General features: G+C 43.8%; 1 protein-coding gene across 1 annotated transcript in view; it reads left to right on the forward strand.

Annotated features, from left to right (window-relative positions):
- LOC112220703 (X-linked interleukin-1 receptor accessory protein-like 2) overlaps window positions 1–20022 on the forward strand; it is a 324138-nt gene that overhangs the window by 299965 nt on the left and 4151 nt on the right. Inside the window, exons 7-10 of the mRNA XM_042302865.1 lie at window positions 6625–6754; window positions 11979–12124; window positions 15060–15200; window positions 15687–15863. Coding sequence (XP_042158799.1) covers window positions 6625–6754; window positions 11979–12124; window positions 15060–15200; window positions 15687–15863 — 594 coding nt within the window. The remainder of the gene's footprint in view (window positions 1–6624; window positions 6755–11978; window positions 12125–15059; window positions 15201–15686; window positions 15864–20022) is intronic.

Consider the following 20022-nt stretch of genomic DNA (forward strand, 5'->3'; position numbering starts at 1 on the left):
GTTTGTCCGGGCGGCCAGCTCTAGGAAGAACCTTGTTGGTTCCCAACTTCTTCCATTTAAGAATGCTGGAGGCCACTGTTCTTGGGGACCTTCAATGCTGCAGAAATTTTTTGCTACCCTGCCCCAGATCTGTGCCTCGACACAATCCCGTCTCGGAGTTCCACAGACAATTCCTTCGACCTCATGATTTGGTTTTTGCTCTGACATGCACTGTACTGTCAACTGTGGGACCTTATATAGACAGGTGTGTGTCTTTCCAAATCATGTCCAATCATCAATTGAATTTACCTTAGGTGGACTCCAATCAAGTTGTAGAAACAGCTCAAGTATGATCAATCGGAACAGGATGCACCTGAGCTCAATTTTGAGTCTAATAGCAAAGGGTCTGGGTTTTTAAAAACCTGTTTTCATTTTGTCATTATGGGGTATTGTATGTAGATTGATGAGGGGAAAAAAATAATTTAATACATTTTAGAATAAGGCTGTAACGTAACAAAATGTGGAAAAAGAGAAGGGATCTGAAAACTTTCCGAATGCACCGTGCCAGTCTATTGCAGTAACGTGGAAGGGCTCTGGCTAGTATTACTTAGCCAGCTAGAAGGATGAAGCAAGAAGATAAAGTTAAACAGAGCCTACCTCATCAGATGCAAAAACAGGCTACTAAGTTCTCTTTGCTTTACAGAGTGTAGGCTACTGAGACAGACAGTGATGTGGCTCTCAGTGGTGAGGCTGAGGCAGGCTGCAATGCATGCAGGAGGAAGGAGAGGAGACAGAGAGAAAGAGGAAGCAATCAGAGAGACAGGTTAGTACAGTGGTTCCCAAACTTGGGTTCGGGCCCATATGTGGGGTCCTCTGAGAAAACCTGTGCAAATCTTATCAAACAATTTAGGAACTTAAAAAAGAGAAGATATATTTCAATATGAACATCTCCAGATGGGCTATCTTCCCTATAGGGCTACATGAAAGTGCAAACAATACAGTTCTAAGAATATCATACATTTGAATTCAAATCAGTGGTTGTTCGTCTTTTCTCGATCGCCCACTGGAGTTTATAGTTTACCCATTACCCACATTTTTTAACCACTACATCACTGATATTAATGGGGAATAAGTAAGTAAGTAAGTAAGTAATATTCTAATAATTCATGTGAATGTGTTGGGAGAGGCTATACTGCCTGCCTGGTGCCCAAATTGATAACGTATGTCGCGTTTGAGTTTGGAGATGAATGGATTCAGTTCAGTAATCCTGATGAGCCCTTCCCAGCTAGTTAGTTTATGCTGGCTAGCTGGCAACAACAGCAGCATGGCACAAGTTAAAACTTGTTAAATAAAGTAATGTTTATTTCAATGGGCGAGGAGAAATCATTTTTAGCACGAGCAATTAGGTTTAAGTGCCTTGCTTAAGGACACGTTGAAAATTGTTTCACCTAGTCGGCTCTGGGATTTGAAAGAGTGACCTTTTGGTTATTGGCCCAATGCTCTTAACCGCTAGCCTATCTGCCGCCCCAGTTGTAGTATTGGTCACAGTCTGGATGTCCCCTGACATGCCACATAACTAAAGTAACGACAAGCCAGTGCGAGGTGCTTGCCGACGAGAGATTTCCTTCCCACTGGGCACCTGTAGGCTATCACATGTCACCAGCTGTAGCTAACGGCAATTTAACATTAACATTAGCGAGAGCAACAATTTAGTAAATATTTTCTTCATGCTATTTCTTGAACTGCATTGTTGGTTAAGTAAGTAAGCATTTCACGGTAAGGTCTACACCTGTTGTATTCGGCGCATGTGACAAATAAAATGGGATTTGATTTGATTTGAATTGTACTGTACAGCCTTGCCCATGGATCTTGGGTCCATGAAATGGGGCATCAGCCTATTCGGCGACAGCCACAGGCTACAATTCTGAAGAGTTCATTTTGAGTAGGATAGCAGCCTACACGAGCAATAACTTGTAATATTGGTAGTAACCATCTGGATGTCACCGTGATACAGTCTACTCAGATAACATTTTATTTGTCACATGCTTCGTAAACAGCAAACAAACAAGCCTTAGCAGTTAGCCTGCACCTGTTGTTCGTAAACAACAGGTGCAGGCTAACTGCTAAGGCTTACTTACGGGCCCTTTCCAACAAAGCAGACAATATTGCTCAATGGGTAGATTTTGCTTTGCAAGCTGCCAACACAAACACACTTGGCACAGTGTCCTTTACTCCCACTTGCTGTGCAGTAAAGGTGAAGTAGCTAGGTAGTGTAGCCAATATCAGGCCTGGGTGAGGCCTAACTAAAGCACACTTATTGTAGTGATTTTCACAGAAAATCAAATAAAATTTTATTGGTCACATACACATGGTTAGCAGATGTTATTGCGAGTGTAGTGAAATGCTTGTGCTTCTCGTTCCGACAGTGCAGCAATATCTAACATGTAATCTAACAATTCCACAACAACTACCTAATAGACACACATCTAAGTAAAGGAATGGAATAAGATTATATACATATTAAAACATTTTTGTAAAGTATTTCACCTTTATTTAACCAGGTAGGCCAGTTGAGAACAAGTTCTCATTTACAACTGCGACCTGGCCAAGATAAAGCATAGCAGTGTGAACAGACAACAACACAGAGTTACACATGGAGTAAACAAACATACAGTCAATAACACAATAGAACAAGTCTATGTATAGTGTGTGCAAATGAGGTAAGATAAGGGAGGTAAGGCAATAAATAGGCCATAGTGGCGAAATAATTACAATTGAGCAATTAAACACTGGAGTGATAGATGTGCAGAAGATGAATGTGCAAGTAGAGATACTGGGGTGCAAAGGAGCAAAAAAACAAATAACAGTATGGGGAGGAGGTAGTTGGATGGGCTATTTACAGATGGGCTATGTACAGGAGCAGTGATCTGTGAGCTGCTCTGACCGCTGGTGCTTAAAGTTAGAGAGGGAGATATGAGTCTCCAGCTTCAGTGATTTTTGCAATTCGTTCCAGTCATCGGCAGCAGAGAACTGGAAGGAAAGGTGGCCAAAGTAGGAATTGCCTTTGGGGGTGACCAGTGAAATATACCTGCTGGAGCGCGTGCTACGGGTGGGTGCCTCTATGGTGAACAGTGAGCTGAGATAAGGCGGGACTTAACCTAGCAAAGACTTATAGATGACCTGGAGCCAGTGGGTTTGGCGATGAATATGAAGCGAGGGCCAGACAACGAGAGCATGCAGGTCGCAGTGGTGAGTAGTAAATGGGGCTTTGGTGACAGAACGGATTGCACTGTGATAGACTGCATCCAATTTGAGGAGTAGAGTGTTGGAGGCTATTTTGTAAATGACATCGCTGAAGTCAAGGATCGGCAGGATAGTCAGTTTTACGAGGGTATGTTTGACAGCATGAGTGAAGGATGCTTTGTTGTGAAATAGGAAGCCGATTCTAGATTTAATTTTGGATTGGAGATGCTTAAGTCTGGAAGGAGAGTTTACAGTCTAACCAGGCACCTAGGTATTTGTAGTTGTCCACATATTCTAAGTCAGAATAGTGATGGTGGACGGGCGGGCAGGTGCGGGCAGCGATCGGTTGAAGAGCATGCATTTTGTTTTACTTGCATTTAAGAGCAGTTGGAGGCCACGGAAGGAGAGTTATATGGCATTGAAGCTTGTCTGGAGGTTAGTTATTAACCACAGTGTCCAAAGAAGGGCCAGAAGTATACAGAATTGTGTGCATAGAGGTGGATCAGAAAATCACCAGCAGCAAGAGCGACATCATTGATATATACAGAGAAAGGAGTCGGCCCGAGAATTTAACCCTGTGGCACCCCCATAGAGACTGCCAAAGGTCCGCACAACAGGCCCTCTGATTTGACACACTGAACTCTGTCTGAGAAGTAGTTGGTGTACCAGGCAAGGCAGTCATTTGAGAAAGCAAGGCTGTTGAGTCTGCCGATAAGAATGTGGTGATTGACAGAGTCGAAAGCCTTGGCCAGGTTGATGAATAGAGCTGCCTAGTATTGTCTCTTATCGATGGCGGTTATGATATTGTTTAGGACCTTGAGCGTGGCTGAGGTGCACCCATGACCAGCTCGGAAACCAGATTGCATAGCGGAGAAGGTACGGTGGGATTCAAAATGGTCGGTGATCTGTTTGTTAACTTGGCTTTTGAAGACCTTAGAAAGGCAGGGTAGGATAGATATAGGTCTGTAACAGTTTGGGTCTAGAGTGAAGAGGGGGATGACCGTGGTAGCTTTCCAATCTTTGGGGATCTCAGACGATATGAAAGAGAGATTGAACAGGCTAGTAATAGGCATTGCAACAATTGCATAAATATATGGATGAGCAATGACAAAGTGGCATAGGCAAGATGCAATAGATGGTATAAAATACAGTATGTGCATATGAGATGAATAATGCAAAATATGTAAACATTATTAAAGTGGCATTATTAAAGTGACTAGTGATCAATTTATTAAAGTGACCAGTGATTTCAAGTCTGTATGTAGGCAGCAGCCTCTCTGTGTTAGTGATGGCTGTTTAACAGACTGATGGCCTTGAGATAGAAGCTGTTTTTCAGTCTCTTGGTCCCAGCTTTGATGCACCTGTACTGACTTCGCGTTCTGGATGGTAGCAGGGTGAACAGGCAGTGGCTCGGGTGGTTGTTGTCCTTGATGATCTTTTTGGCCTTCCTGTGAGATCAGGTGCTGTAGGTGTGCTGGAGGGCAGGTAGTTTGCCCCCGGTGATGCGTTGTGCAGACCTCACTACCCTCTGGAGAGCCTTGCCGTTGCGGGCAGTGCAGTTTTCATACCAGGTGATGATACAGCCTGACAGGGTGCTCTCAATTGTGCATCTGTAAAAGTTTGTGAGGGTTTTAGATGACAAGCCATATTTCTTCAGCCTCCTGAGGTTGAAGAGGTGCTGTTGCGCCTGCTCCACACTGTCTGTGTGAGTGGACCATATCAGTTTCCACCTTCTCCACCACTGTCCCGTCGATGTAGATAGGGGGTGCTCCCTCTGCTGTTTCCTGAAGTCCACTATCATCTCCTTTGTTTTGTTGACGTTGAATGAGAGGTTGTTTTGCTGACACCACACTTCATGTGCCCTCACCTCCTCCCTGTAGGCTGTCTCGTAATTGTTGGTAATCAAGCCTACTACTGTTGTGTCGTCTGCAAACTTGATGATTGAGTTGGAGGCGTGCATGGCCAAGCGGTCATGGGTGAACAGGGAATACAGGAGGGGGCTGAGAACGCACCCTTTTGGGGCCCCAGTGTTGAGGATCAGCGAAGTGGAGATGTTGTTTCGTACCTTCACCACTTGGGAGCGGCCAGTCAGGAAGTCCAGGACCCAATTCCACATGGCGGGGTTGCGACCCAGGGCCTCAAGCTTAATGATGAGCTTGGAGGGTACTAAGATGTTGAATGCTGAGCTATAGTCAGTGAACAACATTCTTACATAGATATTCCTCTTGTCCAGATGGGATAGGGCAGTGTGCAGTGTTATGGCGATTGCATCGTTTGTGAACCTATTGGGGTGGTAAGCAAATGTAAGTGCGTCTAGGGTGACAGGTAAGGTGGAAGTGATTTGATCCTTGACTAGTCTCTCAAAGCACTTCATAATGACAGAAGTGAGTGCTATGTGGCGATAGTCATTTAGTTCAGGTACCTTTGCCTTCTTGGGTACAGGAACAATGGTGGTGGCCATCTTGAAGCGTTGGGGACAGCAGACTGGGATAGGGAGAGATTGAATATATTCATAAACACAGCAGCCAGCTGGTCTGCGCATGATCTGAGTACGCGGCTAGGGATGCCGTCAAGACCGGTATGAAAAAGTTTTCTTCAAATTCTAACTCAAGTTTCTAGCCACAAACATAAACTAGCTGGAAAGGGCGCATCAGGTCAACTGACTGAACCAACTGAACCGAATACATTGGTCTCAATTCTATTCTCGCTGTGCGACATACGTCATCAGTTTGGGCACCAGGCATGTCCGTATAACCTCTGTGTGCTCCATCGATGTCTGTTTGTGAGGAGCTTGATTAATCATGCCTAGGAATACAAATGTGTACGCTTTGTATTTTGAGAAAATAGATATTATGTAAAGAGTTTATGATTTTATGCAAAACATCATTACAAATGAGTGAACATTCGCTGATCCCATGTGGCAGTGTGAATCATTTATCATATTTTCCCCCTTTCAGGGGTATGCCATTACAATTGTACAGATAATAGGCTATGTGTTTGTAGATCAACTGAGGTGAATGAACCTACAGCAGCCAAGGTGATAATGGCTGGGGTAATTTTTGCATGATTTTGCTGTTCTCCAAATAGCATTTTCTGAACTGTTTTAGTTGTATAGAAATGCAGTAAATGAGCTACAACTTTCAAAAAATCCCCTGCCCCCTTTCCGGACCTCATTAAAACTCAAACCATTGTTACGGCCCTGTGTGTGCGTGTGTGTGTGTGTGTGTGTGTGTGTGTGTGTGTGTGTGTGTGTGTGTGTGTGTGTGTGTGTGTGTGTGTGTGTGTGTGTGTGTGTGTGTGTGTGTGTGTGCGCGTCTGCATGAGCCGTGTGTGTGCTTTCCTCAGTTCTCTCAAATAAACGCTGACCAGTATGTTGCCGTCCTTCCTTCCTTGTCATTCCAGGTATGCCCCTCAGTCTGGACTGTAAGGCCTTCTTCGGCTACAGCGGGGAGTCCAGACCTATCATCTACTGGATGAAAGGGGAGAAGTTTGTGGAGGAGCTGGCAGGCCACATTAAAGAGAGTGAAGTCAGGTACTGTATCTATCACTGCAAACTTTTCCTGTTTTTATTTTTCTGATGGTGGACATTGTCGTTTCTGCTTACATACAGATACTAGAGTGGATGTGACTGACAGTGTTACTTGTAGGAAGAAAAAAAAAACATCCTCCCCAATATTATCCCCTTTAGGTCTGTGGAGTAATGTCTTGTGGGTGTGAAACATCATCAGGAGTCATTAGGAGTGTGATGTGCCAGCGGCCACATCCTGTGCTGTCCAGTGTGAGGTATTAACTATGACTGACAGCTTATAATACCTCCATCGGCAGGGGGGAGTTCTGCTTCAATATCAGCCCCAGGATTTGTACTACAGTCTAAAGGGGCAGAAGCTAAATCTTCGCTCGTACAATGAGAAATCATGTAACATTAATTTAACAAAAGCAGACTGCTCCCATTGAAAGTGGTAAGAGTGAGAGCTCCTCCTCTTGTTGGAAACGTTGATCTCCACAAAGAGAAGGAAGCTAGTAATTACCACATAAAGCTGTCATGTAAATTGAACCAATACTACTAAATGACAAATAAAAGTCTCTCACCTCCCCAGCCTGGAGTAGAGAGAAGAATTTCAGAGTCATAAAGTACACAATGGATTTCAAAACAACTGAACTGACTCCTCCACACCAGAGCCCACCTCTACAATTAGACATCTGCTATCTAACGTTACTCCTGGCTCCCGCTCCTATCAACATCCAGTGTCTTCTCCCTGGACTGGCTAGGAACAATGCCTGTAACTGCCACCACATCCCAGCACACACGACCAAAACAAAACCAACCAATTTTTCTCTCTTACTAACCAAACGAGGCTGGATGTCTACAGCTGTACAGATGAGAGCGGGAAGATACTGAAATTAATTATGAAAAGCAGATAAAAGCACTTGAATGGTCAAAGGGGGTTGAGACAGAGGAGATACAGTGAAGAGTTATTATTTGTTGACAGGCAGACTGTAATTTTCCATCTGCCTCAATATTGGTGAACGGCCAAGAATTATGACTAAGAAGGGAGAGTAGAAAAGGCTGCTTATTTAAGAGGGTCTAATAAACCCTAAGAACAAAGGCTGTGCCAGTTTTCAGGATAAATATGTTTGGGAATTCATACAAAGTCCAGGTCAGGTTAGTGCAGTAAAATGCTCTGACCCAGTTTCTTTCAGCGCTCCTGGTGTACCAATGCAATCTGAGACAGAGGGAGAGAGAGATGGAGAGAGAGAGAGAGAGAGTGCAAGTGTGTGTTTCGTGTGTGCAGGCGCGCGCGGGCATGCACGTGTGTCTCTGTCTGTCTTTGTCTGCACGTGTGTGCCTGTGTGCTTGTGGGTGTTTGTGAGGATGTGCGTAAACGTATGCGTGTGTCCGACTGTGAATATTCTGGAGAGTTTTAGCAAGTGGCTCGTCATTCAGAATGACCTCTCACACTGCACAAATCGCCTGTCAGAGCCGAGCATCACATCAGTCGTTCCCACTGACACTGCAAAGAGCTGCTCTGTATTTTGGGGTGGAGGAGTTGAAGTGCTCCTGTGGGGGAGAGTTTTTTTTAACACCGCAGACTGACCATGTCTCCTCTGCTCCGGTTTTGTTTTCCTCCAGCCAAGCGGAGGAACACTGCCAGGCAGCAGGCTCACTAACACCACCACTAATTACACCATCGCCTCCTTTCCCCCACTAGAAGCACGTCCTCCTTCCTAACATAGATGTACAGGTTCGGATGCCGCAGTGTCGCCCACATGGCCCCTGTCCCTCACTCCCCCATCCCTCCCTCACTCCCCCGTACCTCCCTCCTCCCTGAGCCATGACAGCTCAGCCCCCGCACTGCCGAGACACATCAATCTGCTGGCAATGGGCCATGGATTTGGCCCGAGACGGGGATTACCACGAATAACCCCCGTTCGCCATCCTGCAGACCGGCAGCACCACAAGTCAATCCAGGCCTGACAGACCCTCCAACCTCCCCTCTGCACAGCAAGCAAGTTGCCATAGAATGCCCCATCAGCCAGGCCTGGGCCGTCAGGCCGCCAGCATCCCAGCTCTCCCCTGGATAAACATACAAGACCACGTGACACAGGCCAACCCAGGCTGCGAGATGAGGCTAGAAAGGGTGAGGGGTGGGAGGGTGAAGCATAAGGATACGCACATACATACATACATACATACATACATACATACATACATACATACATACATACATACATACATACATGCATACATACATACATACATACATACATACATACATACATACATACATACATACATACATACATACATACATACATACATACATACATACATGTACATACATACATACATACATACATACATACATACATACATACATACATACATACATACATACATACATACATACAGTACATACATACATACATTACATACATACATACATACATACATACATACATACATACATACATACATACATACATACATACATACATACATACATACATACATACACATACATACATACATACATACATACATACATACACATACACACATACATACATACATACATACATACATACATACATACATACATACATACATACATACATACATACATACATACATACATACATACATACATGCATACATACATACATACATACATACATACATGACATTACATTAGATTACATTACATTACATACATACATACATACATACAGTTGAAGTCGGAAGTTTACATACACTTAGGTTGGAGTCATTAGAACTTGTTTTTCAATCACTCCACAAATTTCTTGTTAACAAACCATAGTTTTGGCAAATCGGTTAGGACATCTACTTTGTGCATGACACAAGTAATTGTTCCAACAATTGTTTACAGGCAGATTATTTCACTTATATTTCACTGTATCACAATTCCAGTTTACATTCACTAAGTTGACATTGCCTTTAAACAGCTTGGAAAATGCCAGAAAATGATGCTTCTGATAGGCTAATTGACATCATTTGAGTCATTTGGAGGTGTACCTGTGGATGTATTTCAAGGCCTACCTTCAATCTCAGTGCTTCTTTGCTTGACATCATTAGAAAATCAGAAGAAATCAGCCAAGACCTCAGAAAAAAATAGTAGACCTCCAAAAGTCTGGTTCATCCTTGGGAGCAATTTCCAAACGCCTGAAGGTACCATGTTCATCTGTACAAACAATAGTACGCAAGTATAAACACCATGGGACCACACAGTAGTCATACCGCTCCTAGAGATTAACGTACTTTGGTGTGAAAAGTGCAAATCAATCCCAGAACAACAGCAAAGGACCTTGTGAAGATGATGGAGGAAACAGGTGCACTTCACAAAATAGATGGCATCATGAGTTAGGAAAATTATGTGGATTTATTTCAGCAACATCTCAAGACATCAGTTAAAGCTTGGTTGCAAATGGGTCTTCCAAATGGACATTGACCCCAAGCATGCTTCCAAAGTTGTGGCAAAATGGCTTAAGGACAACAAAGTCAAGGTATTGGAGTGGCCATCACAAAGCCCTGACCTCAATCCAATAGAAAATGTGTGGGCAGAACTGAAAAAGTGTGTGCGAGCAAGGAGGCCTACAAACCTGACTCAGTTACACCAGCTCTGTCAGGAGGAATGGGCCAACATTCACCCAAATTATTGTGGGAAGCTTGTGGAATGCTACCTAAAACGTTTGACCGAAGTTAAACAATTTAAAGCCAATGCTACCAAATGCTAATTGAGTGTATGTAAACGTCTGACCCACTGGGAATGTGATGAAAGAAATAAAAGCTGAAATAAATCATTCTCTCTACTATTATTCTGACATTTCACATTCTTAAAATAAAGTGGTGATCCTAACTGACCTATGAAATTGAATTTTTACTAGGATTAAATGTCAGGAATTGTGAAAAACGTAGTTTAAATGTATGTGGACACCTGCTTTTCGAACATCTCATTCCAAAATCATGGGCAAAATCATATGGAGTTGGTCCACCCTTTGCTGCTTCTGGGAAGACTTTTCATCAAATGTTGGAACATTGCTGTGGGGACTTACATTCAGCCACAATAGCATTAGTGAGGTCGGGGGCTGATGTTGTGCGATTAGGCCTGGCTCGCAATTCATCCCAAAGGTGTTCGATGGATTTGAGATCAGGGCTCTGTGCAGGCCAGTCAAGTTCTTTTACACCGATCTCGACAAACCATTTCTTTATGGACCTTGCTTTGTTCACAGGAGTATTGTCATGCTAAAACAGGAAAGGGCCTTCCCCAAACTGTTGCCACAAAGTTGGAAGCACAGAATCGTCTATAATGTCATTGTATGCTGTAGCGTTAAGATGTACCTTCACTGGAACTAAGGGACCTAGACCGAACTATGAAAAACAGCCCAAGACCATTATTCCTCCTCCAACAAACTTTACAGTTGGCACTATGCATTCGGGCAGGTAGCGTTCTCCTGGCATCCGCCAAACCCATATTCATCCATCGGACTGCCACATGGTGAAGCGTGATTCATCACTCCAGAGAACGTGTGTCTACTGCTCCAATGGTGTGAGCTTTACACCATTCCAGCCGATGCTTGGCATTGTGCATGGTGATCTTAGGCTTGTGTGCGCCTGCTCGGCCATGGAAACCCATTTCATAAAGCTCCTTACTAACAGTTCTAGTGCTGACGTTGCTCCCAGAGGCAGTTTGGAACTCGGTAGTGAGTGTTGCAACCGAGGACAGACAATTTTTATGTGCTTCAGCACTTGGCGGTCCCATTCTGTGAGCTTGAGTGGCCTACCACTTCGCGGCTAAGCCGTTGTTACTCCTAGAGGATTTCACTTCACAATAACAGCACTAGTGTGTGTATATGTACACATATACACAGACCGCATGCTCGCTGGCATCTGCGTGTGTGTGTGTGTGTGTGTGTGTGTGTGTGTGTGTGTGTGTGTGTGTGTGTGTGTGTGTGTGTGTGTGTGTGTGTGTGTGTGTTTTTGTTGGCTCTCCAGCTCCACTCTAATGGCAAAAGTCAACAGCAGGACTTCGGGGCAGAATCTATGCCTAACAAGGATGACCTCAGTGCTGAACTCTTGTTAGCTGCATTGTGGAACCAGGGCCTGGCTCTGAAAACAGCCACTATGCGAGACGTATCTCTGTCCCCCACTATCAACCTAAGTAGGATCTTCTATGCTCCGGGCTATGGCACCACCCCTGAGGTCTGTCTCTCTCTCGTCCTCCTCCTCCTCTACACAGGGTGTTGAAGGAGTATCTAGGGGAGAAAGAGGTGGAGCTGTCCCTAACCTTTGATGCGGTGGAGGAGACGGACCTGGGCAACTACACCTGCTTTGTGGAGAACCATATCGGGCGGAGGAGTGGCAGCGCCATCCTGCAGAAGAAAGGTATGCTTGGCCTCAAAACTGCTGCTTCTGCCTAAGCTGCTGCTATGACAGCAACACTTTAGGCTAACAGATTATGGGTAATGTCTCCCTGGGGAGGGGTGCGGTGGTGCAACGTCAGGCCTCAGCGCCATCCCACATCCCTCGCCATCCCCTCCTGGAGGGGGGTGTCCCGCTGTGTCTCTTCTAATGGGACAGGTGATTAAAGCCACAACTAATGACGACCTTCCTTCTTCTGGTTCTGTCCTTCCAGAGGAGTGGTTAAGTATAGGAGGGTAAACACCCAAGGATCACTGAGAGACACTGACAGTGTCCCACTCCCTATCTCTCTATCTCTGTCTTTATCTGCCTTTATATCTCTGTCTTTATCTGCCTTTCTATCTCTCTTTTCCTATTATTCTGCATTTGTCTCGCTCCCTCTCTCCCCTCACCCCCCCTCTCTCTCCTTTTCCCTCTCCCGCTCTTGCTCTCTCTCGCTCTCTCCCTTCCTTCTTCCCTCCCCCTTTTTCTTTCTCTCTGCCCCCACTTTCTCCCTCCCTCCCTCTCTTTCTCTGATTATGCGTAGGGAGGAGCACAACCTCTGACTCATGCTAAGCAGTTCATTTAGTTCAGACTCAGATTGGTCAGAGGAGACAGGGGGTACCATTGTCACATAGTATTCATGCAAGTAACAGTCAATTAGGGGTGAGAGCATTATCTCCGTTTCCCATTTGGGCAGTGACTAATTAAACCCCCATTTCCTCCTGCCAAATTTGTCTAATAATACTGTGTCATTCTATATGTATCATTCAATGAGGGTAAAGGTAAGGGACCTGGCTAAACTGAGATGTATACTTGGAAAAATACATTTAGGAAGCGATTGTATGGAGACGAATGTTGCTAGGTAGGTAGTGAAAACCATGAGTACTGAAAGAGCATGAGTTTGCAGACAGCAGACTTTGATCCCCGTTTCTCTTTGTCTTGGAAAGGCAGATATGCTTGAGTCACAGCTTTATAAGTGCATTGTAAACTAGATTTTGGCTGAGAGCAAATGTATGTTTCATAGCCTCAGCACAATGAAAAACTACAACCGTGAATTGTCTGCTTCGTATGCACCAACATAGTATTGTAGCAGGTCACAAAAGGGCAAAATTAGTCTAATGGAATCAAATATAATACTTATGTATTTTATGTTACAATATTGCATGAAAGATTCATCCCAAATGCCCTCCTAACCTCCCAAAGAGCTGAGTCATCATCTCAAGGCATTGTTGTGGCTTAAGTGTCTCGTTTCACAAGGAAAACAATTCATTCAAAAATGTATTTCAGACCCTCGAGCACATTCATATAGCCATTAATGAGGAAAACAGCGTAATTTGTACCTATTAACTTTAGGTTCGTCAGCATACAGTGTACTGTATAATTTTGATATCCATTAAAATTGAGGAAAATATGTAAACAAATAGCATGTAGGGCAGCACAGACTAGATCAGACAAGTAGATCAGTGTTGGGGGAAAAAATGCATCCAAATATTTGGTCCATAAATATTTAATTCCCCATAAAACATGAGAAATCCTTCCCGCTCCAGTTTTGAAATATTGCTCAGCAAATGAGTGTCCTGAATATGCAGTATTTAAATATTAGTAGGAAGTACAGAACTGTACTATTACTTTGGACATCAGTTTAGTTCAGTTCAGGTTTCTCCATGAGAAGGAATGAGTGGTCCTGTGTTCTACACTGTCTGGTCTTGGAGTGAGGCTACAGAGACCTCTACTGGCCACTGCTCACTGGGCTAAACACGAATCATCACGCCCCATAGAACACATGACAGAACACATGCAACATAATGGAGGAGCACATTATAATCAAGCATAAACATTGAGGGCTCTACTCACAGTATTGATCTGTGTTGTATACGTGTGGGATGTTAGAGTAATGCTTGTAGTGAATGGCAATGGAACCTCCTTGTATTGTTCAACTGCAGCTGAATTGTGGTTTCACAGGGATGACTACAGGGCCCCTGTTCATAAAGCATCTCAGAGTAGGAGCGCTGATCTAGGATCAGTTTAGCCTTTTAGATCATAAATGAATAAGATTACAAGGACAGTGGGAACCTGATCCTATATCAACACTTCTGCTCTGAGATGCTGTATGAATACAGGCCCAGAGTGCTGAAGTGGTTTAGCTCAATAGGACATATACCTATTTTGATAAAAACAGAATGTATAAGGAAATGGCACGCCGACCCATCATCCCTCTCTTCTTAAAGGTTTTATGATTTCACAGATGAGTGCGTTCACACACCAACCTACCAAGTACCCCAGTGCTGTGTGTCAGTGACGAGTGGCCCGACAGATAGTGTAATGTCTGACAGATGCAGGATGAGAAATTATGCTGCTATCATCTGGAGTGACTGCAGCTAAGATTTATGGCTCATATTTGGTGAATGGCAGCAGAGCAAACATGAACGATTATAGCTAGTTTTGCACCCCCTCGGCCCCCTTTCATACACACGTACGCACGCACACACCTTCAATATTGCGTGTGAAAGCATAGAACGAAGAAATGTTCTCATCTCTGTCTTTCTGCTGTGTTTCTCATAAAGAATATATATGACAGTTCAATTGAACTCAATTCAGATGAATGCTTGGTTCTTCATGCAGTATTTCCTCACAGAACACTTGGAAATGACTTAATTGAACCCTATAGGCCCCCAAGAACTGTGAACGTAAGCTTCTGTTGACATTGCAACGAAAACACTCTTTAGTAGAAAGATACAGAGGAATTGTGGTAGGGGAAAATGTCTTGAGTAATGTTAGTATGTTGTGGCAGTAAGTGTCTTATTTCTCCGTTTCTCCTCAGACTCTTCATATATCGCTCTCTGTATGTTTATATTTGTTCTCTACCAGACATGTAATCATATCTATCTTTCTGTTCTGTCTCTATCTCCTGTACCAGACATGTACAGGCTAGAGCTGGCTGGTGGACTAGGGGCCATCCTGCTTCTTCTGGGCTTCTTCACGGCCATCTACAAGTGCTACAATGTGGAGATCATGCTCTGCTACCGGAGGCACTTTGGGAGCGACGAGACAGAGGACGGTGAGTGTGTGTCACCTGGGGCTGGGCTGGGTGTGTCCTACGCGACCAGTTCTGGGCCTATAGCCCACCCAGTGAGATTCTCAGAGCAGGGAAAAGGTCAGTCACAGCTCTCAGCGCCCCCGGAGACTGTAACAAAAGCGGTATTCTCACCGTATTAAGGATTCATGCGAGAGAAAAAAGTATCTGTTTGAAATTCATGAGAACTAGAGCTGATGCTCCTTATTTTAGTGACACAGAATTACTTACCATTCTGGCCACTTATCCCATAGTTGTCTGTATCCACACTTATTTGTTTTATGATTTAAGTTTCACATTTATATGACATGGTTGTCACTTTCTAGGATAGATCCCCTTGCTATACATTCACAATAGAGACATACAGCATTTTTGTTGTTAAACAACTATGTCATGTCATACTCATATTCATCTAGAATTCTCATTTGGTAACAAAAAACTGTCTCTTTGTCTTTGTCTCTTCACCCACAGACAACAAGGAGTATGATGCATATTTGTCCTACACCAAAGTGGAGCTGGATTCGATGAACAGGGGCTCCAGTGAAGAGGAGCAGTTTGCTCTGGAGATCCTCCCAGATGTTCTGGAGAAACACTACGGATACAAGCTCTTCATCCCCGACCGGGACCTCATCCCTAGCAGTCACAGCAGTGAGTGATCCCTCCCATCCCTTCGTCCCTCCCTCCACCCCCCCATCTATGTCCCTCATGGGAGGGCTTCTCTTTGTGATCTAGGTCTACCTCCATCCATCTCGCTCTCTCTTCCTTCCTCCCTCTATCTATCCATCCATCCATCCACCCATCCCTCCCTCTCTCCATCTCCACAACTCTGTCCCTAGTGGGAAGGCTTCCACCCACTGCCCAGAATTCATTTGACTGTCAAGAAGAATCAAGACAGACGCACATCTTAATCTCCTTTGCCGTGGCTGTATTTGTTCTGTCATCGCCAATATAAGGGTGGTGTGTGTTGTGGTGTGCTTTGAGGGCCTGCATATACTGTGTTATCTGTCAATGATGGATCTCCCATCTCCACAAGGCAGCTACTGAACCGTTTATTGGTGTTGGCATCTTATTTGGGAGTGTAATTGATGTAAAGTAGTTACATGTATGGTAAACGCAGCGAGGAACTGTAATTCAGCAACTGTATGTATGGTTTACCAGTCCATTACATAAGCTTGATGTACAGTGCATTCGGAAAGTATTCGGACCCCTTGACTTTTCCACATTTTGTTACGTTACAGCCTTATTCTAAAATGTATTAAATCGTTTTTCCCCCTCATCAATCTGTGCACAATACCCCATAATGAGGTTTTTAGAAATGTTTCCAAATGTATCTATAAAAAAATACACAAGTACTCAGTACTTTGTTGAAGCACCTTTGGCAGCAATTACAGCCTCGAGTCTTATTGGGTATGACGCTACATGCTTGGCACACCTGTATTTGGGGAGTTTCTCCCATTCTTCTCTGCAGATCCTCTCAAGCTCTGTCTGATTGGATGAGGAGTGTTGCTACACAGCTATTTTCAGGTCTCTCCAGAGATGTTCGGTAGGGTTCAAGTCCGGACTCTGGCTGGGCCACTCAAGGACATTCAGAGACTTGTCCTGAAGCCAGTCCTACGTTGTCTTGGCTGTGGTTTGGGTCGTTGTCCTGTTGGAAGGTGAACGTTCACCCCAGTCTGAGGTCATGAGCGCACTGGAGCAGATTTTCATCAAGGATCTCTCTGTACTTTGCTCCGTTCATCTTTCCCTCGATCCTGACTAGTCCCCTAGTCCATGACGCTGAAAAGCATCCCCCACAGCATGATGCTGCCACAACCATGCTTCACCGTTGGGATGGTGCCAGGTTTCCTCCAGACCTGACGCTTGGCATTCAGGCCAAAGAGTTCAATCTTGGTTTCATCAGACCAGAGAATCTTGTTTCTCATGGTTTGAGAGTGCTTTAGGTACCTTTTGGCAAACTGTGCCTTTTACTGAGGACTGGCTTCCGTCTGTCCACCCTACCATAAAGGCCTGATTGATTGAGTGGAGGTTTTCCAATCTCCACAGAGGAACTCTGGCGCTCTGTCAGAGTGACCATCGGGTCATCTCCCTTAACCAAGGCCCTTCTCCCCCGATTGCTCAGTTTGGCCGGGCAACCAGCTCTAGGAAGAGTCTGGGTGGTTCCAAACTTCTTCCATTCAAAAATGAGGGAGGCCACTGTGTTCTTGGGGACCTTCAATGCTGCAGAAAGTTTTTGGTACCCTTCCCCAGATCTGTGCCTCAACACAATCCTGCCTTCGGAGCTCTATGGACAATTCCTTCGACCTCATGGCTTGGTGTTTGCTCTGACATGCACTGTCAACTGTGGGACCTTACAGCGACAGGTGTGTGCCTTTCCAAATCATGTCCAATCAATTAAATTTACCACAGGTGGACTCCAATCAAGTTGTAGAAACATCTGAAGGATGATCAATGGAAACAGGATGCACCTATGTAAATAAAGTATTTCAGTTTTTTATTTTTAATACATTCGCACAAATTTCTAAAAACCTGTTTTCAATTTGTCATTATAGGGTATTGTGTGTAGATTTATTAGGGTGGAAAATGTATTTAAATCATTTTCGAATAAGGCTGTAACGTAACAAAATGTGGATGAAGTCAAGGGTTCTGAATACTTTCCGACTCCACTGTATGTCAATTCATCTTGTTATACTTTTATACACACAGCCAAAGGTGCATGCACACGAGCACACTCACATCTCTCCACCTATGGCATTTTGCCCCATACAAAAAATTATATTCCCACCTTGCACTACAAATATATTGCAAACTAATGTCCATTCCTTGCATAATTTAACATGCAGTGAATTCAAAATAAATCAAAAACTGCTTAGGCTGGTCAAAGCCATGCTTACATAAATAAACTGCTTTCTAAGTGTGTTTGCTCGCTGGCACACCATGGGGCTCAGTAGGGTGTATTGATAGTGCTGCATAGGTAATGAATTATAGAGAAGTGTTCAGTTCCTTGAGAGGCAGGCTGCCATCATTAGTACCAACGCACTTACAGATCAGGCCAACACGACCAAATAACAACGTGTTTAAATGCCTCATTTAGAGAGAGAGAGAGAGAGAGAGAGAGAGAGAGAGAGAGAGAGAGAGAGAGAGAGAGAGAGAGAGAGAGAGAGAGAGAGAGAGAGAGAGAGAGAGAGAGAGAGAGAGAGAGAGAGAGAGAGAGAGAGAGAGAGAGAGAGATTAATTGATTTATGTAATCATCAGCATATGAAAAACGGGGAAAGAATTTTTTTTAAATAGCACTCTAGCTCAGTCCCGCCCATACAAATTGTATTATTTATGCACAGCAAATTGACCGTGAAATTGCAATGTGTTGTTGCTCTTCCATCATTAATTTGGTTAGGAACTGGCAAGAAATGAAAGGAAGAGCATTTCAAATCAAATCCACCAACATCTCAAGGTTAACATATTTATACATATTTCATTGCCAATTAAACATCTGAATGTCTATTAAATTAATATCAATGTATGTTAATGTAACATTGTAAAGATATGAATCTATCTGACCCTTTTTGAACTCTCTCAGTATGGTGCCTCTGTATTCGCAGTCTGAACATTACCCCCAATACATATTTATGGTTGAATCTATTAGGGATATGTCCATGAAAAACACAACATTATCTCAATATCCATACTAGACGAGACTTGGGGCCCTGCAGGAAAAACAACACATAACAAAGGGTTGAGCTGCTACCCCCGCTAAGTGTATCCTTTATTTAACATTGGCCTCATTATTTCTCCACTACATATTGCTAAAGTTTTATACACAAGTAAGGAGAAAGGATCTCATTTGCGAAGGTTTGCTTTGGTGCTGCCTGTGCTCAGAGTACTATTTTCAGGCGGCCCTTAATACCTCCATATTGAAAAAGGCCTGACACGCTATCTTTCATCATAAGCCAGAAAAAAAGGTTGATAGACAGTCTCAAGCTCCTTTAGCTCCGGTGCCACTGCCACATAATGTGTGTGGTAGATTACTTTGAACAAAGTCCCCCACACAGCACATTCTTCAGCTGAGGTCGCTGCCTCTTAATATGTGCGAGGGGAGATCCCATTCCCCCCATAAAAACAGCATTTCTAAGTGAATAGCCTAATACAAGACAATCTTGTATATGTCATCTTTTCATCGTAAGCCACATCGATTAAGCTGCGTGGGTGTAAAGGATGATCATTCAAATGTAAATTGGGTCCGAGTAACATCTAGTTGGAATTACATCAGACTTAACTCACTCTTTAGACTAGATAATGCAATTGTGTGCTGCCTGAGGGGAAGTGTGGTGTTTTTTTTAATAGCCTTCTATATTCAGGGGTTTATTCTTAAATACATGCTCCATTAACCACAGTCTAAATACTGTGCTGTGTAAAGGAAGTTAGAGATCTGGGCCTGTGTCCACAAAGCATTTCAGAGTAGGAGTGCTGATCTAGTATCAGTTTTACCATAGATCATAGTGAATAAGATTACATGGACAGATCCTGGATCAGCACTCCTACATTAGGTTGTTTAGTTTGGCCCAACAATAATAAGATGATGTATCAAGTGTTTTGTTTATTTTCATTTTTTCTTTCTCGTGATCTCTGTTATAATGCTATTAATGGGATTAGGTCTTATGTTGACGTTCATGCTAATCGTCGTACGTATAGTAATGTGCGTTTATAGTAGGATATGGAGGTGGGGCATAAGTCGTGTGGTGGCGCTGGTGCCTGGGGTGGTGTTGGGTGTCAGGAAGGAAGACTTGGGGTTTAAGGGTGTGGTGTGTGGAGC

This window comes from Oncorhynchus tshawytscha, linkage group LG21 (genome assembly GCF_018296145.1).
Source record: "Oncorhynchus tshawytscha isolate Ot180627B linkage group LG21, Otsh_v2.0, whole genome shotgun sequence".
Taxonomy (NCBI): Eukaryota; Metazoa; Chordata; class Actinopteri; order Salmoniformes; family Salmonidae; genus Oncorhynchus; species Oncorhynchus tshawytscha.